We start from the raw sequence: 26201 nt of genomic DNA on the forward strand, positions 1-26201 counted from the left end.
AGATGAGAAATATCGTTTCTTCAGAGATTCCATCTCCTTTTATATGCGTCTCATTCATAGTTACTTTCAACGCAATAAAAGCTATATCAATGAGCATAATAAAAATACAAAGGAAAAGGACCGTTTGAAAGGTTCATTTTATTTTGGTACCCATTGTCATTATTTTTGGTGGTGTTTATAACGTCTATAAACGTTGGCATGAATAAATTAAGGATGGGATCATAATTATATATTGAAATAATATGTAAATAATGAAAAGTCTCACCCCATAATAATTCCTATGTGTGCTATGCCAATAAGATTTACAATAAGGATAAAATTTTTTAAGACATTTATTTAATAAGAATTTTGCTTTGCTTGAAATTTTTGACACTAAAAAAAAAAAAAAAAAAAAAAAAAAAAAAAAAAATTTCAGATAAATTAGAATGAAATTAATAATTTAGAAAATTATTTAAATACGGAAATAGAGATAAATAATTAAATTTAGAAACGTAAAGTATGAGAAATAATTAAAATGTTAAGTAAATTAATTAAATAGAATGAATTGATTTATTGACTAGGGTAAACATAGAAGAGAAGAATATATCTGAGCACAATGGACAGATTAAGGTTAATAGAATCTTTAAAAAAAATGTGAGTAAATATAAATTAAAATAATAAAACATAAGAAAATAATTGTATCAGTAGAATGAATGAACTGAGGTGAGGTGCGTGTCGGGATAGCAGTAAATCGGAAAAAAGTCGGATTTATATTAACAACATCAAAATGGACAGAAATAAAATATAAAATTACCAAAGTAAAAAATATTTTCAAAAAAAACCGTGCAGGAAACCGCGTTTTGTTGTGGAGCGTCTAGAATTTTTCGAATTTTTTTTTTTTTTTTAAATTAAAATTAAAATAAATCATTAATAAATTTATATTTTAAAAAATACTTATAAATTAATTGGGATGTTGTTTACAAGATTCATACAACAATATAAAAAAACTCGTTTTTTTTTTTTTCCCTTTCAGTCTCATAAAAAAAATTTTATTTATTAAATTTGATTAACATCAGAATTCATACTCACATAATTAAAAATTCTAGTTGTTTGTGCAATAAAAACATAATTTAATTAAAAGGCGTCAGAATTATATTTTTTCTTGATACTAGAGTCCAACATTCGTTATGAGAGATCACATAAAAAACGAGATACTTGATTATTTAGTAAATTGTCCTATTTTTTAAGGTAGATTGTCAAATTATTCACTTTGATTTTGAATGGAAATTTCCTCTAATTTAATATATATCACAAGTTTTTGAATAATGCTTTGAGATCCAACTTTTACCGTTTTACTGAACGTTTACTATTTTCATAGAGTGTTAAATTTAAAAAGACCACACTGGACAAAAAGCATCGGTTCTTCAAAATCCAAAGTTCTAATTTTAGCTATCCAATAAATGGAGTTTTCAAAGTCTGAATTTCGTTCGACAGTGAATTCTGATGACTGTCGTTCATTCGAGAGAGACACATTGCTTAAAAACAAAATAATAATAATAATAATTTCAATTTAAATTGACTTTCGTACTTTTAAAAATAATAAAAAAAAAATTGAATGTGTAAAAGTTATTTTTCCGCCTTATTACTGTATAATAAATACCTCATGTTTTCTTTCCCAGGATTTCATGGACAATTTGTTGTATTTTTCGAATTCGTGACACCAATCGGAATATATTTTTTGATAATCATTTAAAGATTTTTTCTGTGATGTTATAGGAGCATAATAGAGCGCCATTTAACCAAAAATCGTAACGTCCAGCATCCAATTCTGAGACTCCTATTATAACTAAACCGTGTTCGTTTGTTTCTATGTATTTATCTCTCCTTTAAAAATATTAATATTAATTTACTTTGGCCATTATTATTATTATTATTAAATTTTTTCATAAAGACATTTGAGTTTTAAAATACCTAAATACAATTTGATATTTTCCTTTTTCTTTACTGTGATGGTACCAAGCAGATGCAAATGAATGCAATGCTTCCATGCCTTTAGGAAAGCATCCCAAATGAATGCTCTGACCCCAAATGGCCACAGCTTTTTTTTCAATGCAGAAGAATCACAAATTCCTACTGAGGTGTTACTAACATCTTGAAGTAATCCAAAATTAAATGGAATGCCATGACTTGATATCTTTAATTCAATTCCACTGTCGAACTCTGAAATCTGTAGCAAAGTATATGGCTTTGTGCTAAAAAAAAAAAAAATCACACAAAAATAATCCAGTAACATATAATATATATATATATATATATATATATATATATACATATATATATCATCTTTTACAGTAATTTAATGTTTTTATACCTTTTTTTTTTAAGAGTAAAATAAAAAAATTGACATGTTTAATGATTTGTACAAAAATGTGAAAAATAACTCAAGTTGATTAAGAAACTTACCTCGAATTCAATTTCTTTTCAGCATTTTAAAATTGATGTTGATTTAGCTGAAAAAGTTATAATTGAAGAATCAATCCATCCACTCAATAAAAAAAAAAAATATCATGTAGGCTTACTAATACACTTGTAAATCGCTACCATTTATAAACAAATTTTGACTTGAATAATTGTTATAATTTTTCAATTGTTTTATGAATCCATCATTTGGTTTGATATTCCTTTTTTTCTTTACAAAATCATATGCTGCATCAAATGAGAAATTACAAAATTTAATTAGATATCCCAGTACAATTGAAGGCCCACGAGAGTAACCAGCATTACAGTGAACAAATATCTTATTTTTTTTATTTTCTTTTCTAACACTTTCAATATAATTCGAACAAATGTTTAATATATTTAACAAAGGTGCTTCTGGTTCATCGAAAAGATTCACTTTTGCATATTTAATTTTGGGAGAAAATACTGACTTGGGCAAATCAACCCCTATACTCAATACATGAGTGATTCCAAGGTCTTCGAGCAAAATCACACTAAAAGCAGGATCTTGAGATCCTAAAAACAAATACTCTAGAATCTGTGCAATTTTTAAATCAGGTGTAGAATCTATTACAAATCCAGTGCAAGAATCGACAACTACTTCTTCATTTATTTCTCCATTATCTTTTTTCACTTCAATAAATTTGTATCCCAGCAAAGAAGTTGTAACAGTCTCCACAGATTTCAATTTTTTTTTAGCATTTACAATTACAGATTCTAAGCTCATTTTAAATTTTATTAATTAGAACTTTTTTTTTTTTTTTCTCTTCTTTAAATAATTCAAATTAAAAAAATATATATTTACAATAGATCAGCTGGAAAAACAATCCATTTAAAGTTCATTTTAATTTAAGTTCATGATAAAAAAAAAAAAAAATCAAAATAATATTATTTAAAAATACAATAAAGCGTTTGTACACTGGACCTTAAAAATTTTTAAAAACTTTATACATAAAATATGTGTAACAAAATTAATTTTGAGTATTTTCACTGTTTTTAATATATTTTATTTCTTTAACGTTATTTGAATTACAGATGTTGGTACTTATTTTTAAAAAAAATTAAAGGACACTTTTCTTTTTTTTTTTTTTTTTTTCAAATCTCGTATTGAAATAATTTGGTAATTAACATGTAATTTACGTTAAATAATTGATTTGAAATCAAATTGAGAAATCGTATCAATTTTCATCATAAATGCCTTTCAAAATCCGTATGGTTGTCAACCTGAAATGTATTACAATTGACGTGGAATATGAGTTAAATGGTAAAAATGAAGTGACAAATATTAATAAGTCTTAATTCAATAGAGTTATTTTCAAAAAAAGGTAATTAAAATTGTTTTATACACATTTTTCATTGTTTTTACTACAACTTACTAATAATTATCTAGTATCGACAAAAAAAATCGTACATTAATCGATAATAGAAAAATAGTATAGCTTATATTTATGAACTTTATGAACTTTTAAATAGTGGTTACAATTTTTTTAAACACATAAAAAAATAAAAAAATTTCCAACCTAGTTAGTATTTATATTGTAATAGTATTTGGTTAGTTTCTTAGTAATTCAAATTATAACAATGAATGTTGCAAAATACTACCAAATACGTATGTATATTAACCCGGTTTGTTTTCCTATTAAATAGAAAAATTCTATTAAATTAAAATTTACAGTTCGAAACAGACATAAGTAAATAGCTATAATTGATGCATAATTTTCTTTTTATTTTTTTCAGAGTTAAATTTAATAAGAAAAAAAGATGTTGAGTAATGATGAAGCCGCCATTAAAACCGGGGTTGTAGCTTTAGCATGGAAAAGATTGGGGCAACTTTATCAAAAAACATTAGATGACTGCACTCCTCACGTTGCTGGGAGATGGATTTTTGCAGGTCTTCTAGTCTTAAGTTTTTTATGTAGGGTCTTCATTGCTCAGGTAACATCTTTGACAATTTTAAAATGCATACATGCAGAGTGTGTAATGTACATCAAAATTTTTTTTATTAATAAAAATGTTTTTTAGGGTTGGTACATAGTTACATATGCTCTTGGCATTTATCATTTAAACCTTTTTATAGCATTTTTAACACCAAAGATGGATCCTTCAATTTCAGATTTTGATGGTATGATTTCATTAAAAATTTATTTGTTTTGCATTGTAAAAACAGTATAATGCTTAACGTTTCTTTAAAAACACATTTTTTTTTTTTTTTTTTTTTTTTGTTTCACTTTTATTTTAACAAATTAGAATTTATTTATTTATTTTTTTTTATAAATTAGAAAAATTTATTGTTTTTAATACACTTTTCACGAATAAACTTTGATTCAAATTATTATTCAAAATTTGTTCATTTGAATTGTTCATTGTAGATGATGGAGGTCCTGAATTGCCAACTAGAGCAAATGAAGAATTCCGCCCCTTTGTTAGAAGACTTCCAGAATTTAAATTTTGGTATTCATTTACAAAATCTACCTTGGTTGCTCTTATTTGCTCCATGTTTGACTGTTTTAATATACCAGTGTTTTGGCCTATACTTGTTATGTACTTTATAACATTGTTTGTAATTACAATGAGAAAGCAAATAAGAGTATGTATCTTTTCGAAAAGAACTTTTATATTAATTTTAAATTTTAATTTTATTAAATTTTTTTGTACCAGACATTTTCTTTTTCATTGATCATTTTCAAATTAAAAACGCTATGCATAACATGTTTAAAATATATAAAAGAAATATGACTATATTTTGAGATAAGAGTTAGATATTACTAAATGAAATTTATAATTTTACATATGTAAAAGTAGTTAAACATGTTTTCATTTTTGCTTTAATCGAGGATCTTTTACTAACATGCTTATAAATTGTTTCAGCATATGATAAAATATAGATATCTACCATTCACTCATGGAAAGCCTAAATATCAGGGGCTACCTGATTCTGGAAAGGTGATTAACTCAAAGTGATTCAACATCTAATATGATTTACCGGCAGGTGATGTACCAAGTGATGAACTTTAAGTAGTAAAAATATTTCAATTTATCATTTGTTATATCTAGTCGAGTAAAAAAAGAAAAATGTTTTCAAGATGTGTTTCAAAAGTATTTATAAAAAGTTAAATAAATTTATTCTAAGTATGACATAAAAAAAAAAAAAATACACAAGTTGCCTGCAGTTCTTTTTGAGAGTTTAATCATATCGAAATAAGTCAAAATAATGAGATTCATAAAAATAAAAATAAAAAATGTGCAGGTAACATCAAATAAGAGAATTAAAAATGCATTTTAGGCAATGTTGGAAATTATCAAAATAATTATGTAATCACTTAGAATAACCAATTTTTTTTTTTTTAATTAAAACCAACTATAGTAAAATAAATAAAAAATTTAATTAAAATTTTTTACACTTTTTATAAACTGCATGTAGCTATTAAAAATATTATTACAATTTCATTTCCAAATATCTGATTTAACTACTATTAAGTCATTCTATTCGAATACTATTTACAAAACCAATCACTAAATGAAAGTTATATTGCAATTAATAACTGTTCATCGACAATCATATTAATAAAGGAAATGATTGATTGATTGATTGATTGTTATTTAAAAAAAAATTTTTTTTTTATTTAAAAGAATGTATTATAACAAACAAAAATGATAGGGAAATTCTTTCATTTCCATTATTTTATAATTTTTCTTTATTGATTTATAATGAACAATGTTTCCAGTATTCATTAATATATTTTACACGTGTAATAATATAGTTTTTATTTTAAAAATTTCCTTTAAAAACAACTAGACTTTTTATTTGAAAATCGCCATAATTTAATTTTTAGTCAAAAAGCAAACAAACAGAAATAACTATTTAATTCTAAATTAGAATGTAATTTAATAATTTCGTTAAACTATAGTTGGTTTTAATTTAATTAATTTTTTTTTTTTTAAATACTATTTATAAAAAAAAAAAAGTATAGGTAAGTAAATGTTCAGCTTGTTATGTCACTGTGCCATTTATGGTAAATACTAAATAAAAAAATTAATTGTAAGATTGTAAAGTTGAAAAAATGAATTTTATCTTCTGTTTAAAATATTAGATATTAATTTCTTGATCTGTGTTTAAAGTAACAACTTATGATGTATTTATAAGAATTTTTTTTTTTTTTTTTTTTTAAATAAAAAATTCGCCATTTTTATTGCTTATTTTGATTGGTGTTTAAATTAATTTAATTCTGCTGCTCACCATAAAAGTATTTTATAATTATATTTTCTTTAAAAAAAAAAAATAAACTGCTGAAGGCAGACAATTAATTTTACGTAATTTTTATAAAAAAATTTTAAATGAAAATTTTATTTAAGTATGCTTTTGCTTTATGACATTAATTTTTTTTTTTTTTTTTTTTTATTAAATTAATAATTTTTAAGATAAGAAAGTCTCAAAGAAAATTAAATTTAAAAAAAAAAAAAAGTTGCAGTTTTAAATTTATCATCAATCAAAATAAGTTAAGAAAAAAATTTTTTATTTATTTATTTAAACTTATTGGTTTGAACACAAGATTGCCGGAATGTTTCTACTAGAGTTTATTAATATTGTGATTGTTTAAAATGCATGTTTGAAATTCTTTAAATGTAGTTCCTTTATTATTAAATTTGTATCGTTAGCTAAAATAATTTTTTTAATTGAACAGTTTTTCAACTGACATTAATTTTCTTAAGATAAAAATTTATCCTTTATATCCGGTAATCTGGTGTTTAATATAAGAGGTAGGTGTTATAACGAAATATATTCTACCATAAGTAAAAATAAATAAATGATTAGATGTGAACTTTTGCTTTCCTATTTATGTGTATATATGTATTAAAAATAAAACATTGTAATAAATTTGTAACTTTTTTTAAACAATGTTTTATTGATAAATATCACTGCTTAGATTTAAAAACACATTATGTTTAAAATATATATATATATATATATATTTTGATAGGTATTAGCCATTTAAAATGGCAACAGTGTATAGGAAATAAAAATTAAAATTTTTATTAATACATTTTTTTTTTTTTTTCTACAACTTTTTAATGTTCATCGAGAAATATTGAATAATTATTGTAAAAATTGTGTTAATTATTACATGATACATATTTAAACTAAATTCTGGAACTTTCGACTGTCGATTATTCGCTTAAAATCCCGGATCACACGGATTTGCAGCATCCATGAATTAATTCCTTGTAGTTCTTTTAAGTTAAATAAATATAAACTACAAATTTAAGTTTCGTCATTAAATGATATTTTACAGATTTATAATTGTTAAAAAAATAATGTTAAAAACTAATTAATAATAAATATAAAATATGTGTAAAATAAATAATATTAAGTATTAATTAAATGAATATTTTTCTTTTTGAATTGAGATTCAGGATTAACATACATTTTTCATTATAAATTAATTATGACAAACATAATCCTGAAGTTGTACAAATACTAAATATTAATATGTTTATTTTTTATTATTAATATTTACGTTTATATTAACCTATTAATCTTAGGAAAAAAAAAACAAATTTATTCAAGCAAAAGTTCAAATCTGATCATAAAAAAAAAAAAAAAAAATGTAAATATAATTTACATTTTACACAATCATTTAAAATATCATATCTATATATTATTTAAAATTACTGTTTATTTTTCAGATGCAAACAGAGGACCATAAAAACGAAAATACAGGATCCGGTCAAATTAGGGAGGTTTAATAGTTTTTCCAGATGCTAAAGAAAAGGAAAACAGTTATTATAAAAATCCTGGGCTACGTAAGGAAAAAGTTTTATTTTAAAATATCTCAAACAAACACTTGAAAATTTTTAAGCTTATTCAGTTAAAAAAAAAATAATATAAGTTATTGATTTAATAGACTGCTCATTAATACATATAAAAAAAAAATTTTTGAATCGTTAATATTAAATATGAACTTCACATTAAAATTTACATTGATGAAAGCGAACATGAATTTACAGATCATGTTTATTAATTAACCTTTTAAAATTTCCAATAAAAAAAAATTTATCAAATTGTTAAAGATAATATATATATATATATATACAAAGCCACGCATAAATATATGTATATATATATATATGTGTGTTTGTGTGTGTGTGTGTGTGTACATATGAGTAAAGGTGAGTGTGTTGATAAAATAAAAAGAAAAATATATTTTTAAAAAAAAACTGTGCTCAATATATTTTTTATTGTTTTCTAAAATTTTGATGATAATAACCAATGGTAATAATTAATTAGTTTCATTTAAAAAAGTTTGTCTATAAGAAAAAAAATTCAACAATTTATTTTTATTGAAATCAAATGCCTCTGTGTGTTGAAAATGAACTTAGAAAAAAACCTAATAAAAAATAACAGATAACATGTTGTTGAATTATTTTAGTAAAAAATACATAAAGTTTTACTTACAAGTTACATAAAGAATTTCATTGAATCTTACAGAACATAAAACTTCAAACATTTAAAAGTTGAAAGTAAGCATAATTTTTTTTTTTTTTTTTTTTTATTCATATAAATCCGTGGATTTTAATCTAATCAGGAAACTTGAGAATATTTTATAATTGAATAATCATTTTTTCAAAAATATGTAGTATTTATCATGTTTAAAAAATTCAACCTACCCTGTTGATTTTAAATGTGAACAATTAATTTTTTTTTTTCTTTTCTTGCACTTGTTATTATTATTTTACAGTAAATTTTATTTAGTGTAATTTTATTTAATGTATAATTTAATATGAAAACATAAACATGTACCTTATTAATATATAACGAAAATCGTATAATACATATTTTTCAATAAAACTTTACCACCTAAAATTTTTTCAAGTATTTCATTTTTTTTTTTTTTTAAATTAAATTTTCAAAATGGTATATAAGGGGAAAAATCTACATATATACATATCTAACTGATTCCTTATTTAACTTGATGTATTTGAAGGAAGAATTTACAAAAAATAAAATACCCTACCTAGTTTTCAATAACATCTGTGAAAAGATTTAATCAATAAAACTATCGTGACAAAATTTTCTTTGACGGTCATGAAAAAAAAAAAGGACCACAATCTACAATGTCGAATTTCATTTTCTCATATGTCAAATATTAAAAACTTGATTATTTAATCGTTTTTTTCTTTTTATTTACCTGTTTGCCGAGATGTTCGCAACGATTTATTCAATTTAAAGTTAAACTATTGCTTCAGATGTATTCATTATAGTTTTTTGACTTTCAAACTGATATCGCTTATTAAATTTCATTCTAAAGATGCAAAATGACTAATGAAGATATGATAACGAAAAATTTGTAATACTCAAAAAAAATTAACTTAAAGTTTAAATCAAAAACAAATTAAATTATCGAACAAGAAAAAAAAGTTAAAAGATTTCTTCAATTTATAATTATCATTCTTGAATGTTATAAAAACTTGTAAAATAATTTTTTTGTAGTGTTATTTATTTAGTTTAAAAAAAAAAAAAATTCGGAAAAATAATTTGAAAACGGAGTTAAAATTCATTAGCCATTGTCATCGAAAGAATCAAATATTACTTTTATCTTAAAATAAGTCATTAGAATTTTAAATAAAAAAGTATTTATAACACAACAAGATGCAATAATAAAAAAAAAAAAAAAAAAAATTAAATTGTGTTGTTTGGCCGTTCACGAAACGGTTATAAAAGAAATTGTCGTGACATTAGAATTTTTTAGTAAGACTTTCAAATGAAAACAATTATTTACATGTAACAATAATTTGTTTTGTATCTTGATAGTAAAAATGTCTGTTGCAGATTTCGGACCAGATTCCGGTGGTAGAGTAAAAGTATTAATTATTTTAATTAATAATTTTAATTAAGTATGAGTTTATAAGTTTTAAAGACTAAATTTTTTCAAATTTTCTTATTGTTTATAGGGTTGTACTATTATAAAACCTTTAGTTTACGGTAACATATCTAGATATTTTGGTAAGAAAAGAGAGGAAGATGGTCATACTCATCAGTGGACAGTTTATGTCAAGCCCTATCATAATGAGGACATGTCTGCTTATGTTAAAAAAATACAATTTAAGCTTCACGAGAGTTACACTAACCAAACAAGGATAGTTACAAAACCACCCTATGAAGTTACGGAAACTGGCTGGGGCGAATTTGAAATAATAATAAAAATTTTCTTTCATTGCCCAAATGAAAAACCTGTTAGTGAATTCGCATCCCACTGCAAATTATTTTTAATTTTATTTCATTTTTATTGAAAAACTTGATTGTTTTATATTTAAGGTTACTATTTATCACATACTAAAACTCTTTCAAACCGGATCAGAAATTGCAGTATCGAAAAAACCATTAGTTTCAGAATTTTACGAGGAAATAATATTTCAAGAGCCAACACAGTTAATGAAACATTTACTAAACAATGTTAGACCGATTTCAGTAATGCCCTACAAACATGAAACTGACTGTAAGTAAAATTTATTTAAAATTTGATTGTGCTTCATGCTTTTGTTGTAAAACTATTATTCTCACTATGATTTTTGAAATATTTTTTTTAATGACTAAAATTGCTTTAATTAAAATTTTATTATTTTTACATTGTATTAAATTGCATTATTTCATATAATTGAGACTTTAATTTTTTACAATTTTTTAAAGCGAATAAATTAATGAGGCTACTGAATTTGTGTTTATAATTAAAATTTTGCAAAAAAATTAAATATTTAAAATTAAAATTTTTTTACTTTAATTTATTCCATTTATTAATTGTCAGAAGTTAGAGATAAATTTTGTTTTAATGATTGATTTTTTTTTTTTTTAAGTTATCAGTAAAGTAATTTCATTAGTAATTTATTTAATTTTATTTTCAGTTGAAGAAAAAAAGGAAAAATCGTTACTCAATATCAAGACAGCTAAAAATAAAATAAGACATGAAATAAGTGACTTAAAAGACAGACTGAAATTGGCTAAAGAAACTATAACAAAATTCAAAAACGAAATAAGTAGGCTTCAAAATGATGAACATGTTCCATAATATTATTGTAAGGAAATCATTCATTTTAAATTTTCAATTTTATGTAAATAGTATATTTTATATTACTAAAAATAAGAAAAAATATAATTTAATAAAAAAGAAATACTCTGTGAAAAATTTTGTGACATAAAATTAAATGTGCTTTTTTAATAATATTTTCATGCGTTCATTTCTGTCCTTCAAAAATCAATCACTTACTAAAACAATAACACAAAAATTATTATTATTAATTATTATTTTAAATTAATTCATTACCAAAAAAATTTTTTTTTAAGCTAAAACTTATTGGTCTTTTGATACATAATTATAATTAACAAATACATGATTGCAATTGAATAATGAGTAAACTTCACTTTATTCGAACTCACATACATCTACTTACTTAATTTTAACATGAAAATACATAAAAACATAATTAGAAAAAATAGGTGACCTTGAAATAAAGAAGGAAAAAAAAAAATTCATTTTTAGGAACCATTTATTTTTTTTTTAACTTATACAACTTACAAGTAATTTATTTCTGTATGACAAACCTAAAGTACCTAATTTCAGATACAATACATAAAGAGGATAAAAATATTTTATTCTAACTCTTAAATAATTAATTTGAAACGCAAATTTAATTTATGCAGATAAAAAAATCAGGATAACTATCAATATCCGTCTGATTATATTTTGAAAGAATTTTTTAAGAAACAAAAGTAGCGTCGGTAGCAGCTACCTTTAGTATCTTTCAATTCCTCAATACATAGCTTACACTTTGCCGTTAAAAAATTATTTTGTTAATAATAAATACTGTATTTTTAATGAAACTAAACATTTAAAAATAAGTGCATTTATAAGTGATTATTTAAAAAAAAAAAAAAAAAAAAAAAAAAAAAGGTTATTCAAAAGCAATTATTTTAAAATAGTTTCTATGATAAATAAAGTCAATTATTTCAAAAAACCAAAGATTAAAAAACTAGTATTAATATTTTTAACCTGTACAAAAAAAAAAAAAAGTTGAAAACCCTATTTATTATTTAATGTAATAAAATACCACAAAAACTATTACTTTTTTCTTTACATTTAAAAAAGTCTAGTACATTAAAAATTAAATCAAAGAAAATTTTTTAGATTCATAAAATTTATAACACAGTCTTAAACTTATAGTAGGAAATATTCTTTTAAATATTGTCAAAAACCAAACATTAAAATTTGTATTTGTAGTTATTTATTACATGTTAACTCTGCATGACAATACTAAAAAGAAAAAACATTATATGTGTTTTTAAAAATTTTTAAGCATATTTAAAATGCACTTATACTATTTTAATGAAATAATTTCATTAAGAAATAGTTTTAAAAAATTATTAAAAAAAAAAAAAAAAAATTAATTAAATAAAAAACACTGTTTGGATGTAAACAAAAAAAGCATGAAATGCTTTACATGGTTTATAATTTATTGAAGTTTAAAAAATTTTTTTTTTGTAATTTTAAACAGTATCATGCCTGACATTATAAAATATGAATTAATTGCCCAACATAAATAATTTGTAATCAACTTAACATATCATGGATTAGAAGGAAACCAAAAATTTTTGAAAATTAAATGATAACGGCAAAGTAATTTAAAGCATTGTTTCACATTAAAATATCCACATTAGAAGTCCAATTTTAAATTTCACATTCTTTTCCAGCATTTTTATTGACACAACCAACATCCACCAGTTTGCTCCTGATAAACTTCAATGACATCATCATTTTCCATTTCCAACTGCCAAAAAATTAAACGATTTAAATTTCAAATTGAATTTGTAAAACTTTTCTCGAAAATTTTCATTATCAACATGTTACAATATCACTTTTAAAATATGTATAGGTTAAAATGTAAAACGATGTTTAAAGAAAAAATAAAAATATACTTTACAAAATTACCTGCTTTGGTGTTTCATCATCATTGATCCTCTTTCCATCAAAAAGAAATCTTAGCGAAGTCACAGGTACACCAACCCTTTCACTGTATGACTTTTTTAATTTACCCATTTGTGTTGTCATTTTGACTCTGAAGTGAATTTCATTTGAATCCTTGACATATCAAAAAAATTTTAAAACATGTCTTAAAATTAATCCACAAGTCGACTAGATAAGTCTCAACTTAAAAGAATATGAATTTCGCAAAAAAAATTCAAATAATAAAATACTGTCATGTTTTATAAATTTACATTATAATAACATACATTACATATGAAATTAGTAAAATTGAATTTAATAGGTTATAAACAAATAATTAATCATTTATAATTATTGAAGGGTAAGCCACATGCTTCTTCTGACCTTGACTCAAGTGTATAGGGCGTATATAAATTACATTCAACTATAAGGTATCAACTAAGTGAAAATTTTAATGTTTTTTTTTTAAAAAAGTTGCTTAAACTTACGTTTCCTACAACTTTCAATTTGATGTAATCACTACTAGCGTCTACTGGTCCTGAATCTGCTTTCTGAAGAGAAAATTATTTAAATGAATACTTATTGCAACATTATTAATGCGAACAAGAAAAAGTTAAACACATAAATATTTCAAATACGGAATAAAATACAGTAAAAAAAAATTAATTACCTGATTATCACCCATATTTAATTCCAATGAATTAATTAAAAACCTATAATAATAGACTATAATCCCGATTCTGTCAAAATGGCTGACCGGCTTCTATTCACTACCGCGGAAAGTTGACAATGAAAAACGTGGCATTAGCATTTGAAAATTAGTGGCGCCAAAAACAACAAAACTATTCTACCTTTATCTTTCAATTACCAGCTTTAATTTTAATTTAAAGTGTTTGAAAAACAAAAAATGTAAGACATTACTGTTTTGCGTAGTAAATAAATGAGATAATCAAGAATATTTAATCGAAATTAAAATATTTTTATTAAAAGTTTAAATTAAAAAAATTGGTACATTTTACTCAATGAAAGTCACTTATTTAACTTTAATCAGTTAAAAAAAAATTAAAATGTGTATATATATATATATATATATATATATATATATATATTACCGCAAAGGTAGCTAATTTATTTAATTAATAAATTGCCGATTATAAGGAATTTTTTTTAAATTAAAAAAATTAAATTTTTTTTTTATGTCAAATTATTTTATTATAAAACTACAAATATCTAAGTTTATTTATTATTATATTTTATTATTTATACAGTAATCAAAAAATTTTAAGATCATGGATTTCTGAAATTCTTTCCTGCATATTTGGCATTTGGTCCCAATTCTTGTTCGATACGCAGGATTTGATTGTACTTTGCAAGTCTTTCAGATCGACAAGGAGCTCCTGTTTTAATTTGACCAGTTCCTAGACCAACCACCAAGTCTGCAATAAAGGAATCTTCTGTTTCTCCAGATCTAAAAAAATTAATGAAAAACTTAATTTGTTTATTTGTGAAAAATAAACCTACGAAGAATTAAAAATTAATTTAGAAAAATTTTTATACCTGTGAGACACCATTGTACCCCAGCCATTAGATTTTGCAAGCAGATGAGCCTTTATACTTTCAGTCACTGTTCCAATTTGATTGACTTTTAAAAGTAAGCAATTACAAGCTTTATTTTTAACAGCCATTTCAATTCTTTTGGGATTTGTGACAGTAAGATCATCCCCAACAATCTTAAGAAAAAAAAAAAAAAATTAAATTAATTTTAATCAATTATTTTATAATTTTCATGAAAAAATATTTTTAAAAAACTTTTTAAATTGTATTGGTACCTGAATATTAGCTTTACTAGTTATATTTGACCAAGCTTGCCAATGATCCTGATCAAAAGGATCTTCAATGGATACAATGGGGAATTCTTTTAAAAATTCCATGTAGAGTTCTGTAAGCTTTTCATAGTCTATACATTGGGATTTATCATAGTTTGGATTTTTAAAATCCAAATTATACAATTCATTCCTAATATAAATGAAACATTTAAATTTTTAAAAAATTTTTTAGTCAGCTAATTTTGAAATTCAATTTAAAAGTTCATTTACTTGTAAAATTCTGATGCAGCGACATCCATTCCTATGTCAATTTTTCCCTCATATCCTGCTTTAGATATTGCTTCAGTAATTAATAATAATGCTTCTTTGTTATTCAAAATATTTGGTGCAAAACCACCCTCATCTCCAACAGCAGTGGCATCAAGGCCAAACTTGGCATGAATAACTTTTTTTAAATGATGATAAACCTAAAAAAAAAAAAAATAAAGCAATTTTTAAATAAAAATATGAATTTAAATTAATGAAAATGAGAAGCTTTAAATTAATGTTTTTTTTTTTTTTTTTTTTTTTTACTTCAGAACCCATTCTCATGGCTTCAGTAAATGAGGTAGCTCCAGTTGGTAAAATCATAAATTCTTGCATTGCCAATTTGTTTCCAGCATGAGATCCTCCATTGATGACATTAAATGCAGGGGTTGGTAAAACAATATTGTCATTTCCAGCTAAATTAGCAATATGCCTAAAACATTTTTGTAATAAATTCATGTTATTTTTTATACTTTATTTTATGAAAAAATATAATAAAATTAATGTATATATATATATATATATATATATATATATATATATATATATATATATAAATGCATTATTTCTATTTTTAAATTTCTTTACAGAGTATTTGCTACTATTATTATTAAGGCATTATTAAGCTGCTTGGTTCAAATCAAAATTTATAGTGGATATTACCAATATACCTATATAATGAAACTCCCTTTTCAGCAGCACCAGCTTTGCATACAGCTAATGAAACTCCTAAAATTGCATTAGCGCCCAATTTTGATTTATTATCCGTTCCATCTAATTTTATCATAAATTCATCTATTTCTTTTTGTTGAGTAGCATCAAAATTTTGTTTTAATAATTCAGGTGCTATTATATTATTAATATTATTAACAGCCTTTGAAACACTTTTTCCGTGATATTGAGTTTTATCATTATCTCTGAGTTCCAAAGCCTCATAGATTCCAGTGCTGGCACCTGATGGTACTGCTGCTCTAAAAAGCCCTGTAATGTTTAATTTATTTATTTTAAAATAAGATTACCAAGTAGAGATTTTCAAAAACCTTCTAATGAAAATTCTACTCTAATTTTATTTTTACCTTTATCAGTTAACAAATCTACTTCGACTGTTGGATTTCCTCTGGAATCAAATATTTGACGAGCTTGAATACTTTTTAGACCCATTTCGAAAAGATTTAACGAAAAATCAACTTGAATTTTTCTAAATGACGATAAAGAAGCGACCTGAAGACAGAGAGAGAGAGAGAGAAAGCGAGATAGATTTAAAATATTTGTTAAAAATATAAACTTATGCAATTTTATATATATATATATATATATATATATATATATATATATATATATATATATATGCATAAATTATTAATGTAAAAATACATAATTTACATTTAATATGTTAAATTTAAAACTAGACGTCTAAGTCGTCTGGAAAAAATCAAATTCAAATTTTAAAAATATTATATTTGTTCGGTTCAGATTTTGTGTTTCTCAAAATAATTATAAAATATAAAAATGTATATTTTGAATATTAATTAATATAAATACACATCTTTGAAAATTTAAAAAAAAAAAAAAAAAATTTCAACGCGACAAACCTACCTGCTCAAGTGAAATCTACAAGATTACTGTAACCTTTGAAGGGCATTTCTTGGCACTAATTATTTCGTGTCAGGAGTAAATTAATCGTGGATTGTTCAAACAAACAAAATTAGAGAAGGCAGTGATATTGTGTTCTGTGAGTAGTTTTTCAATTATAAATGTAAAAATTTTATTTTAAATCTAATAAATTAAAAAGTTTTCGAACTATTTATGTATTACCCTTAAATAATAAAAAGGTAAAAAGTTAATTATTTTGGCAATTAATGTTTTTGTGTTTTGTAACTGCACATTTTACAGATTATACATATTTCACATTTATATAAAAAATATGGCTGCTCCGAATTCTTTGTATTATCTTATTGTATTTATTTATTAAAATTAAGAAACTTTTGTCGTTTTCTTGGCTTTTAAGTAATTATAAAAATTTTTAAATTATTTTTACATTTATTATCACAAATTATAGTTATTACGAATAAATTTTTAATATATTTATAATAAATTTTGCCACCGGTTTTAAAATAGAAGAACTTTTCATTATTATAGACACTAGATTTTCTAAAGTAAAATGTCACGAAATTTTTAATATGTCTTTTAAAATTTTTTTTTAGTATTAAAAACACAATATTTTATTTTCACCAATTTATATTTTATATATGTGCGTTTTCAGTTACCCATAATAATTAGAAAGGTAACTGTTAAAACAGTTGTTTCAAATTTTAAAAAAAAATATTTTCATTTTAACTTTATTTAATTATATTTTATGAAGCATCATTAAACATATTATTAATTTTTAAAATTTTTGTTTTCATTTCATCTAGCCTTGATAAAATTAGTTGTAATTTCTTGGCACTTAAATACAAGGCATTATTGGTTTTAGCAAATAAACAATTTTATTTAAAAAATAATAATTTTAGCAATTTGAGGTTTATATATGTAAAATTTTTAAATAAATGATTTGTTAATTATTAATTTGATTGTAATTGTTAATTTACTTCAGAGAGAGAGAGAGAGAGAAGTTTTAGCAATCTTTTTCCAATTCTAAGTTATAGTTGTTTTCTTTAATTTAAAGTTCTTTGGAAAAACTATAGATAGCATAATTTTCACTGTATAATAAACGACTGAATCTTTTTGTTGTACTTGTGTTTTATTCATATTTAATTATGATTGCAAACAGTTTTTTAATTTTTTTTTTTGCCAAATAATATCTGTATTTCATAAATAAATTTTGGATTTTAGATAAATAATATTTTAAAAAGAAAATTTTTTGTTATTATTATATTCTAGTGCAGATTTTTCATAATTTTATTATTTTTTTTCAGTAAATCTTGATAAAAATATCAGTTAAACCTTTTTTTTTTTTTTTGAATACATTTCAGTTTTTCAAGTTACACTATTTCTGTAAAATGTTCAAAATTAATTATAAAATCATTAATTTTATTCAAAGATAATTTTAAGTTTTAAATATTTATTTTCACATAATTAAATAGTTATTATTATTATTATTTTTTTTTTTTTGGGTCAATGTAAGAATTTTATTTGAAAATTAGGTTTTCTAAAATATTAATAAGTTCTTATTAAGGTGTACTGCAAATTTTTTTTTTTTCATATTTTTCACCCATAATCTATATATATATATATATATATATATATATATATATATTACTACAATTTTACCATAAGTTAAACATGTAATAATGACGTTTTATATTCGTCTACATTGTTCTTTGTCGAGCTTGCCTTTTATCATTTCATATGTGTTTTCTTTTTCTTTTTTTTTTTTTTTTTTTTTTTTTTTTTTTTAACGTGGTAGTCGGTGATCAGAATTTGTAAAAGAGACAACTATTCTTTTACAGTGTGTAGTTTTACTAGCTTAATTTTTATAATTTATGCGAGATTAAAATGGTTATATAGCAATGAGTTTTTCTTTATTTTTTTCTAATTAACGATTGGCAAGCAATTTTTTTATCCAACAAGGTAGTATTTTTTTCTTTGTAATGATGTAGTAAAAAAATTTAAATATCATAACTTGAACTTGTGAAATATATATTTTACGTTAGTATATACTATTAAAAAAAAAATGATTGTAAAAGTTAAGTTAAATTTACATGATTGATGGTTTAGTTAAATTTTTACAATATCTTGAATATGTTGTTAAAAAATTTTGTTTTCTAAACAAGTTTCTTTTTTTTAAAATTCTATGTTTGTTGTAAATTATTTTTTTTTAAAACTCTAATTTAAAAATCTTTTTTTTTTTTTTTTCTTAAAACCTCATAATGTTTTTTAAAGTCTTAGAGAACCATAAGTAATTGTTAGGTAAAATTTAAATGGGTTGTTTAAAAAAAATACGGCACCACGCATTTCCAAAATATTAGTCATTTTAATACTGAACAAGTTTCTTTCCAATGCACATGACATCATTGATTTGTAAAACTATTATTGAATTTTACATTAAAACCCACGATTAAAAATTACCACCTACTATATAAGTTCTCCGGATGTGAAACTTATTAATTAAACTTCAACATTTTCACTGAATAAGTTTTGTAAAATAATTTTGATTCGCGTTTGAGAAACGTAATATAATAAAGTATCGAAATAGTTTTATTAAACATTTTATTTATTGATAAATAAAAAATATAAAGTAAATGAGATATAAAGCGCTGGGTCGCAATAATTGAAATTACTTTTAATTGTATTGATATTGTACATTTTTTTTGATACTAGCCTCATGCCGAAAAAAAACATTTCTTTTTTTTTTTAAAGAGATTTAATATATATATATATAAATTTTATTCTTACTTCGTTTGTCAGTCTAATTAAAAAATTACTTTTTCCATTTATCTTTTATAAAAATGTATGCATAAAATTAAATGTTAGTTTTATTCTTTTTAACTTTTTATGGTACTAAAAATTGTTGTTATTATTATTATTATTATTATTATTTTTTTTTTTTTAAAATTTTTAGATTGTTTAATCAATAACTTTTTATGCGGAGTAAAAACAAGAAATAAAAATCAATAATAGTTTATAAGATTTTAAATAAGAAGCCACAGGCAATTATTGTATTGTCATTTTTATTCGTATTACAGTATAAAATAATATTAAAATAGTATTTATAATTTTTTACTTTGTACCGTGCAAATATTATTTTTAAAAAAATTTATTAAATTTTTTTATTGACCATATTATTTTTATTTACTTTTATAATTGAGATATAAAAATATTAATATTTTATTAATTTATAAAATGACAATTATTTAAAATAATGAAGGGTGTAATTTTTGTATTTTAAATTTTCATTGATTATTAATTTACCAATCCTTATAATTTATTATTTACCCCGAACCAAAAATCTTTTTTTTTTTTTTTTTTTTATACTGTAATCAAATTTAATATTTAAAAAATCCAATAAAGGAATTTTTTTCTTTAATATATTTTTTTTCTATTAGTTTACGTTATTTATAACTTTTGAAAATAGCGTTTGAAAAATACGTGGGTCATATTGGCATTGAAATTTTTACTTAAGTTGCTTATAATATTGTTTTTTTTTTTTCTAAATAGTGCCGTAATTATTATTATTATTATTTTATTTTATTGTAAAGATGAATATTTATTAAATTAATAAATTTATTTTACATTAATATTTTTTCATCTGGAACATAATTATCTCACTAAATAATAAATTTTCTATAGAGAATTTAAAAATGATAATTATCCCTTAATATCAATCGTTTAAATAATTTTATTGTATTTTATATTCGAATAAAAAATTTTTTTTTTTTCAATAAATTATTAAGTTACTATAATTTTATATATATGTAGCTATAAAAGTTTTTTTTTTTTTTTTAAATTAAGGCGATGATTCTGAATTAAGAGAATATATAGAATTAAAATATTATTTAATAATTATTCATTTATTATATTTTGCAAATTTTTTTATTTTTAAACTTTATAATCTCAAAAGTTTAAATAAAAAAAAAATTATTTAATTAATAATAATAAAATTAATTGTAAAAAAAAAAAAAAAAAAAAAAAAATTTTAATTTAATGTTTGTCGTCGTAGTCTAGAGCCAAAGAGCACCTACTCTTGAGTGTGACGTAAATTTTTTATTTAAATTTCAAATACAATTTTTTATGATAATCAATTATTGTGTTTACCATTTTTCCAATGTGACTTGTGATAAAAAATTTTTTTTAATTTTTTTTTGTTTTTATTTTATTTTATTTTTTAAAATGCTTATTTAGTTTGAACGAATCTTTCTTTTCTTCCTGAATTTATTTTACAACAATGTGTATTTACCATGGTAAACATAATTAATTGCGAAGAATAATAAAATGATTACGTAAAAATATAAATAATAAATAACTAGTACAAAATGTAATCAATAAGCTTTGTTTTAAATCATTAATACATATATTAATATTATATATGTATATATTAATATATGTATATATATATATATATATATTTTTTAATGGCAGAATATCCAAAGGAAGGAGAACACAACTGTGTCACACGGAATCCAATTCAATGCCTCGATAGCTTTCCTTATAGAGAATTTTCTCAAGGTTTACTATTATAAATTAGGCGTTTTATATTTTAAGTAGTAGTCATTGAACATGCTAATACTTATAATATGAAATTTGTTGTCTCTAGTGGGTGTATCACCTTTCATTATATATGTTAAATGTGAATTAACTAATTACGTTTTTTGATAGATTTTTTATTTTCCTATGTTTTACTGTGTGTGAGTTTTCAATTAAACTAAAAAAAAAAAAAAAATCATTTTGTGAAAGGGAAACCATACATTTTTAGAAAAGTTTTAATGTGTAAGCAGTAAGAGTTTTTGCCTTTTATTAACATAAATTTAAAAATAATAAAAAAAGAGTCAGCTCAATTAATGAATTTAAAGCGTTATAAAATTTAAATATATATATATATATATATATATATATATATATATATATATATGTATAATAATATGGATTTTATTTTTCTTCTAGTAATAGTCTAATGATCTAAGCCGCTTTAACTTTAAACATTATTTAAACAATAAATAATTAGTTACAAGTTAAATTTTTAACGTGTGTATTTTACACGTTAACTCGGAAAATTATTAGTTTTTTTTGTAATAACAATTGTGAGTGTATTTTGTTGAAACGAAATCACGGATTGTCATTATTTAGAATGTGCAAATTTTATAGAAAGTTCACAATAATAATCTATTTATTTATATAATATTATAAGGTTTATTTTTATTGTAATTTTTCATGCGAAAAATTATTTTGTTCTGGTTCATTAATTGACAAATACATTTAAATATAACTTTTTTACATAATGGTTTTATATGGACAAGTTAAAAATTCTTTTTTTTTTTTTTTTACAACAAAATAACCCATAAGTTTAAAAGAAAATACGATGCTATATGTATATATTTAAATTTTATTTTAAAAATAATAATAATACTTATTATTATTTATAAAAATTAAAAGATTTTAATGTATTTAAAACTTTAAATTTTTTTTTATTGATTTTAGTGCCGTAATGGTGGACTACTATCTAGTCCTGGAAATAAGTAAAAATGCTACAAATAATGATATAAAAAAAGCTTATAGAAAGTTAGCTTTAAAATGGCACCCAGATAAAAATCCAGATAATCAGGATGAAGCAAATCGAAAGTTTAAAGAGATCTCAGAAGCTTATGAAGTTCTTTCTGACGGTGAGTATAAAAAAAACTTAGCTTTTCCTCAATTTTTTTTTTTTTTATGTTATTATAAAATGGGCTCGTGAATTACGTTTTTTATGAAAAAAAACAAATTTTTTAAAAGGTCATTACTATGTTTAATTTTAATTAAAAACTTATTTTGCATTTACCGCCTAAATCTCACTTTGTTTCTTTTAAAATCTTATTTCAATTTGTCGGTTATTTTTATTTTTTTTCATTTTGCATGATATATTTTAATAATTGATTTTGTAAAGTTATATTATTTTAATTTTTCTGCTTTTTGTTTTAATGTTGTGTGCTATTATCATTTTTTATTATCAAGGTGTTTTTCTGTTAATTTTTTGTTTATACAAAACTACTTGATTTTATTTTAAAAAATTTTTACTCCTGAAAAATGAAAGAGAAGAAAAAAAGAAAAAGGAAATTTTTTTTTTTTTTTTTGGGAATACTAATTATATTATGTTTTGTTTAGATCATAAAAGAAGGATTTACGACAGGCGTATGACTTCAGGCGGGTACAGGTCTACTGTTCAAAAACAGACCGATAATAGTTATAGGCCCTTTGGCTCAGGTTTCTGCAATGGTTCAAAAACCAATCGAAATTATAATTTTCGAGGTTTTTAAAGTTTTCCTTTCCTCTAATTTTTTTTTTTTTTTTGGCAATGCTTTGAAACAACGATATATATATATATATATATACATACATAGCTTTTTAATTGCTCTTATAAATTATTACAAAATAGGCCCGTTTTTAATTATAGCTTTTTAATTTTTAATTTTTATTTTTTTTCTAACATTTAAATCTTGTTTTTTTTTTGCCAACTTAAATGTTAATATATTAAAAGTAATGTGTGAGTTTTTAATACCCGCAAAAATATTTTCTCAGAAGTTTTTTTTTTTTCTTTCGAAAAGTATAATTTTATTATTAACGACGAGTATATTGTAATTTAAATTATTTTTTAAAAATACATTAACAAATTTTTTATTACTATAAAAAATGTAAAAAAAAAAAAGCGACATGTTATTATTTTTTTTTTTAAATAATTTTTGCGTTACTGTGGGCAACTTTAATTACAAAAATTTTTTTATAAACCAAAAGAATAAAAAAAAAAAATTTTAACCGCGATGTAAATTTTACCGTATAAAATTGTTTTTAATTTAAATAAAAGGACAAATATTACGGTTAATGTCTTTCTGGCATGGCAAATTCTCTTTCTCTTTCTATCTCTGGCACGTTCCACATATATATATATATATATATAAATTGATATATTAACAATTGTTTAAAAAAAAATTTTCATGTTCATTATCATCTCATTTTTCATTCTTTTTAAACCGAATAATACTCCAGTGAATTTTTTTTTTCTTTCAACTTAATCCAATATACATAAAAATTTTTTCGAGGTAAAAAGTTTTGTTATTTATTTTTGTAAATAATAATAATAATAATAATAATAATAATAATAATAATTTTATATCGAAATAAATTATTATCGCGATAATGTATTTAAATTTTAATTAGGTCCTTTTACTTGAAGTATGTTTGACACGCGTAACTGAAATTTTCAATTTTTTTTTTTTTTTATCAATAAGGAAACTGATTTGTAAAAAATTTAAATCTTAGGTATAATACTCGATTTTTAATATGAGTTATTTCAATTTTGTTGGGAGTGTGATTAAAACTAAAAAGAAAATGAATATTTTTCATTTTAAATTTAAATTTTAAATAATTATTAATTGAAATCATTTATTTGTTTTTTTTTTTTTTTTAGCGAAAAAACGAAGAATATATGATGAATATGGCGTCGAAGGTTTAAGTTCCAACGGAAGGGGTTCATCTAGACGGGAACACGATTTTATGGATCCGTTTGGAGGTTTCGAAGGATTCAGTTTCACCTTTAGAGATCCTGAAGAAGTTTTTAGAGAAGTGTTTGAAGGATCTTCAATCCACGATTTATTATTCGGTAAGTTAACCAAAAAAAAAAAATTCTTTTTTAATGCATCTATTAAATTTGAAACCCAATTTTTTCCGGGTGTATCATATTGCAAAACCATTGTTATTCATGTAAATACGAATTTATTTTATTTTAAAAGTCATATTATTTAAAATAACAAGTTGTCAAGTTTTATTTTATTTATTTATTTCATTAATGATTTAAATAAATAAATAAAAGAAAAAACAATGTGTTACTTATTGTATTTTTCAACAGGTGATTGATTGATTCTATCACTAATACTTTTATTGATTCTATAACTGTAGAGTTAAATTTTTTCAAACAGGATTTCATGGTAACAGAGGTAGATCAGGTCACAGATCTGGGTCTAGAAATTCCTACCCAGACCAAAGTATTTCAAATTTTAGTCCTTTTAGTTTTGGCTTTAACTTAGATCAGTTTACCAATGGCGGGTTCACAAGTTTCCGTTCGTTCAGTCCGAGCGTACGCAGAAATAATCCGAACGTTCGATCAACTTCCATTTCTACAAGATTCATTGATGGAAAAAAAATAACAACCAAAAAGTAAGTTGAAAACTCAATTTGATCATAATAATATTAATAATAATAATCATCAAACTTTTTATCGTCGTCACAAAATTATAAAAAAATTTTTAATATTTTTTTTTATTTTTTGTTAACTTAAGTGAATTACACATCATTTCTATTTCACAATTGAATTAATATTAAATTATCAATTTTTACTAATAATTCAAGTAAATTAATTTTTCTTTTTACCAACAGTTACTTACTCATTAAAGTTATCTGATGTACTTATTGTTTGTAAAAAAAAAAAAAAAAAAAGAAATTTACAAATATTTATATTTTTAGAATAATTGAAAACGGCCAAGAAACCATCATGACTTACGAAAATGACGTTTTAACATCAAAATCAATTAACGGAGTGCAGCAATCCATTACAATGCATTAGTGGAATCTACGGGAAATAAAAAAAATAAAATTTTTTTTTTTTTTTTTAAAGTGTTAAAAACAAAACAAAAAAAAAACAATGTTAGATTAAGATTATGATACATTTAGGTTAGTTAACTTGGCAAAGTTTCATGATTTTTATTTTTTTTTCACATTAGTTGTCAAATTATTATGTAGTTACGGAATGGGTAGAAAATCTGAAGCATAAAAAATTTGTGGCTGAATATGTGATTTTTTTTTTTTTTTTTTAAAAAAAACAATTAAATTGTTTATTTTTTATTATTTCGTGTTCTACGATTTAATTTTTTTCATTTCAAACTTAAAAAAAAAAAAAAAAAAAAAAAAAAAAAAA

General features: G+C 22.1%; 6 protein-coding genes across 6 annotated transcripts; 3 read left to right on the forward strand and 3 right to left on the reverse strand.

The window, feature by feature from the left end:
* Positions 1 to 2557: 2557 nt before the first annotated feature.
* On the reverse strand, positions 2558 to 3205 carry Phum_PHUM466250 (dual specificity protein phosphatase, putative; the record flags this gene model as incomplete). The annotated part of the gene is made up of 1 exon (XM_002430142.1): positions 2558 to 3205. One exon carries the CDS (start codon positions 3203 to 3205, stop codon positions 2558 to 2560), a length of 648 nt encoding a protein of 215 aa, XP_002430187.1.
* A 1034-nt stretch (positions 3206 to 4239) lies between these two features.
* Positions 4240 to 5439, forward strand: Phum_PHUM466260 (RER1 protein, putative; the record flags this gene model as incomplete). The annotated part of the gene is made up of 4 exons (XM_002430143.1): positions 4240 to 4413; positions 4501 to 4600; positions 4848 to 5065; positions 5347 to 5439. 4 exons carry the CDS (start codon positions 4240 to 4242, stop codon positions 5437 to 5439), a joined length of 585 nt encoding a protein of 194 aa, XP_002430188.1.
* Positions 5440 to 10293: 4854 nt separating this feature from the next.
* On the forward strand, positions 10294 to 11540 carry Phum_PHUM466270 (YEATS domain-containing protein, putative; the record flags this gene model as incomplete). Its single annotated transcript, XM_002430144.1, has 4 exons — positions 10294 to 10338; positions 10429 to 10710; positions 10793 to 10973; positions 11377 to 11540. The coding sequence occupies 4 exons, from the start codon at positions 10294 to 10296 to the stop codon at positions 11538 to 11540; spliced, it is 672 nt and encodes a 223-aa protein (XP_002430189.1).
* A 1684-nt stretch (positions 11541 to 13224) lies between these two features.
* Positions 13225 to 14157, reverse strand: Phum_PHUM466280 (uncharacterized protein; the record flags this gene model as incomplete). The annotated part of the gene is made up of 4 exons (XM_002430145.1): positions 13225 to 13296; positions 13458 to 13607; positions 13961 to 14023; positions 14143 to 14157. 4 exons carry the CDS (start codon positions 14155 to 14157, stop codon positions 13225 to 13227), a joined length of 300 nt encoding a protein of 99 aa, XP_002430190.1.
* A 602-nt stretch (positions 14158 to 14759) lies between these two features.
* Phum_PHUM466290 (Enolase, putative) lies at positions 14760 to 16957 on the reverse strand (the record flags this gene model as incomplete). The annotated part of the gene is made up of 7 exons (XM_002430146.1): positions 14760 to 14940; positions 15030 to 15202; positions 15302 to 15488; positions 15569 to 15765; positions 15872 to 16037; positions 16276 to 16585; positions 16681 to 16957. 7 exons carry the CDS (start codon positions 16955 to 16957, stop codon positions 14760 to 14762), a joined length of 1491 nt encoding a protein of 496 aa, XP_002430191.1.
* A 5788-nt stretch (positions 16958 to 22745) lies between these two features.
* On the forward strand, positions 22746 to 25850 carry Phum_PHUM466300 (uncharacterized protein; the record flags this gene model as incomplete). The annotated part of the gene is made up of 4 exons (XM_002430147.1): positions 22746 to 22920; positions 24699 to 24890; positions 25189 to 25444; positions 25751 to 25850. The coding sequence occupies 4 exons, from the start codon at positions 22746 to 22748 to the stop codon at positions 25848 to 25850; spliced, it is 723 nt and encodes a 240-aa protein (XP_002430192.1).
* Between the last annotated feature and the right edge of the window lie 351 nt (positions 25851 to 26201).

This window comes from Pediculus humanus, genomic scaffold (assembly GCF_000006295.1).
Source record: "Pediculus humanus corporis 1103172108249 genomic scaffold, whole genome shotgun sequence".
Classification (NCBI taxonomy): domain Eukaryota; kingdom Metazoa; phylum Arthropoda; class Insecta; order Psocodea; family Pediculidae; genus Pediculus; species Pediculus humanus.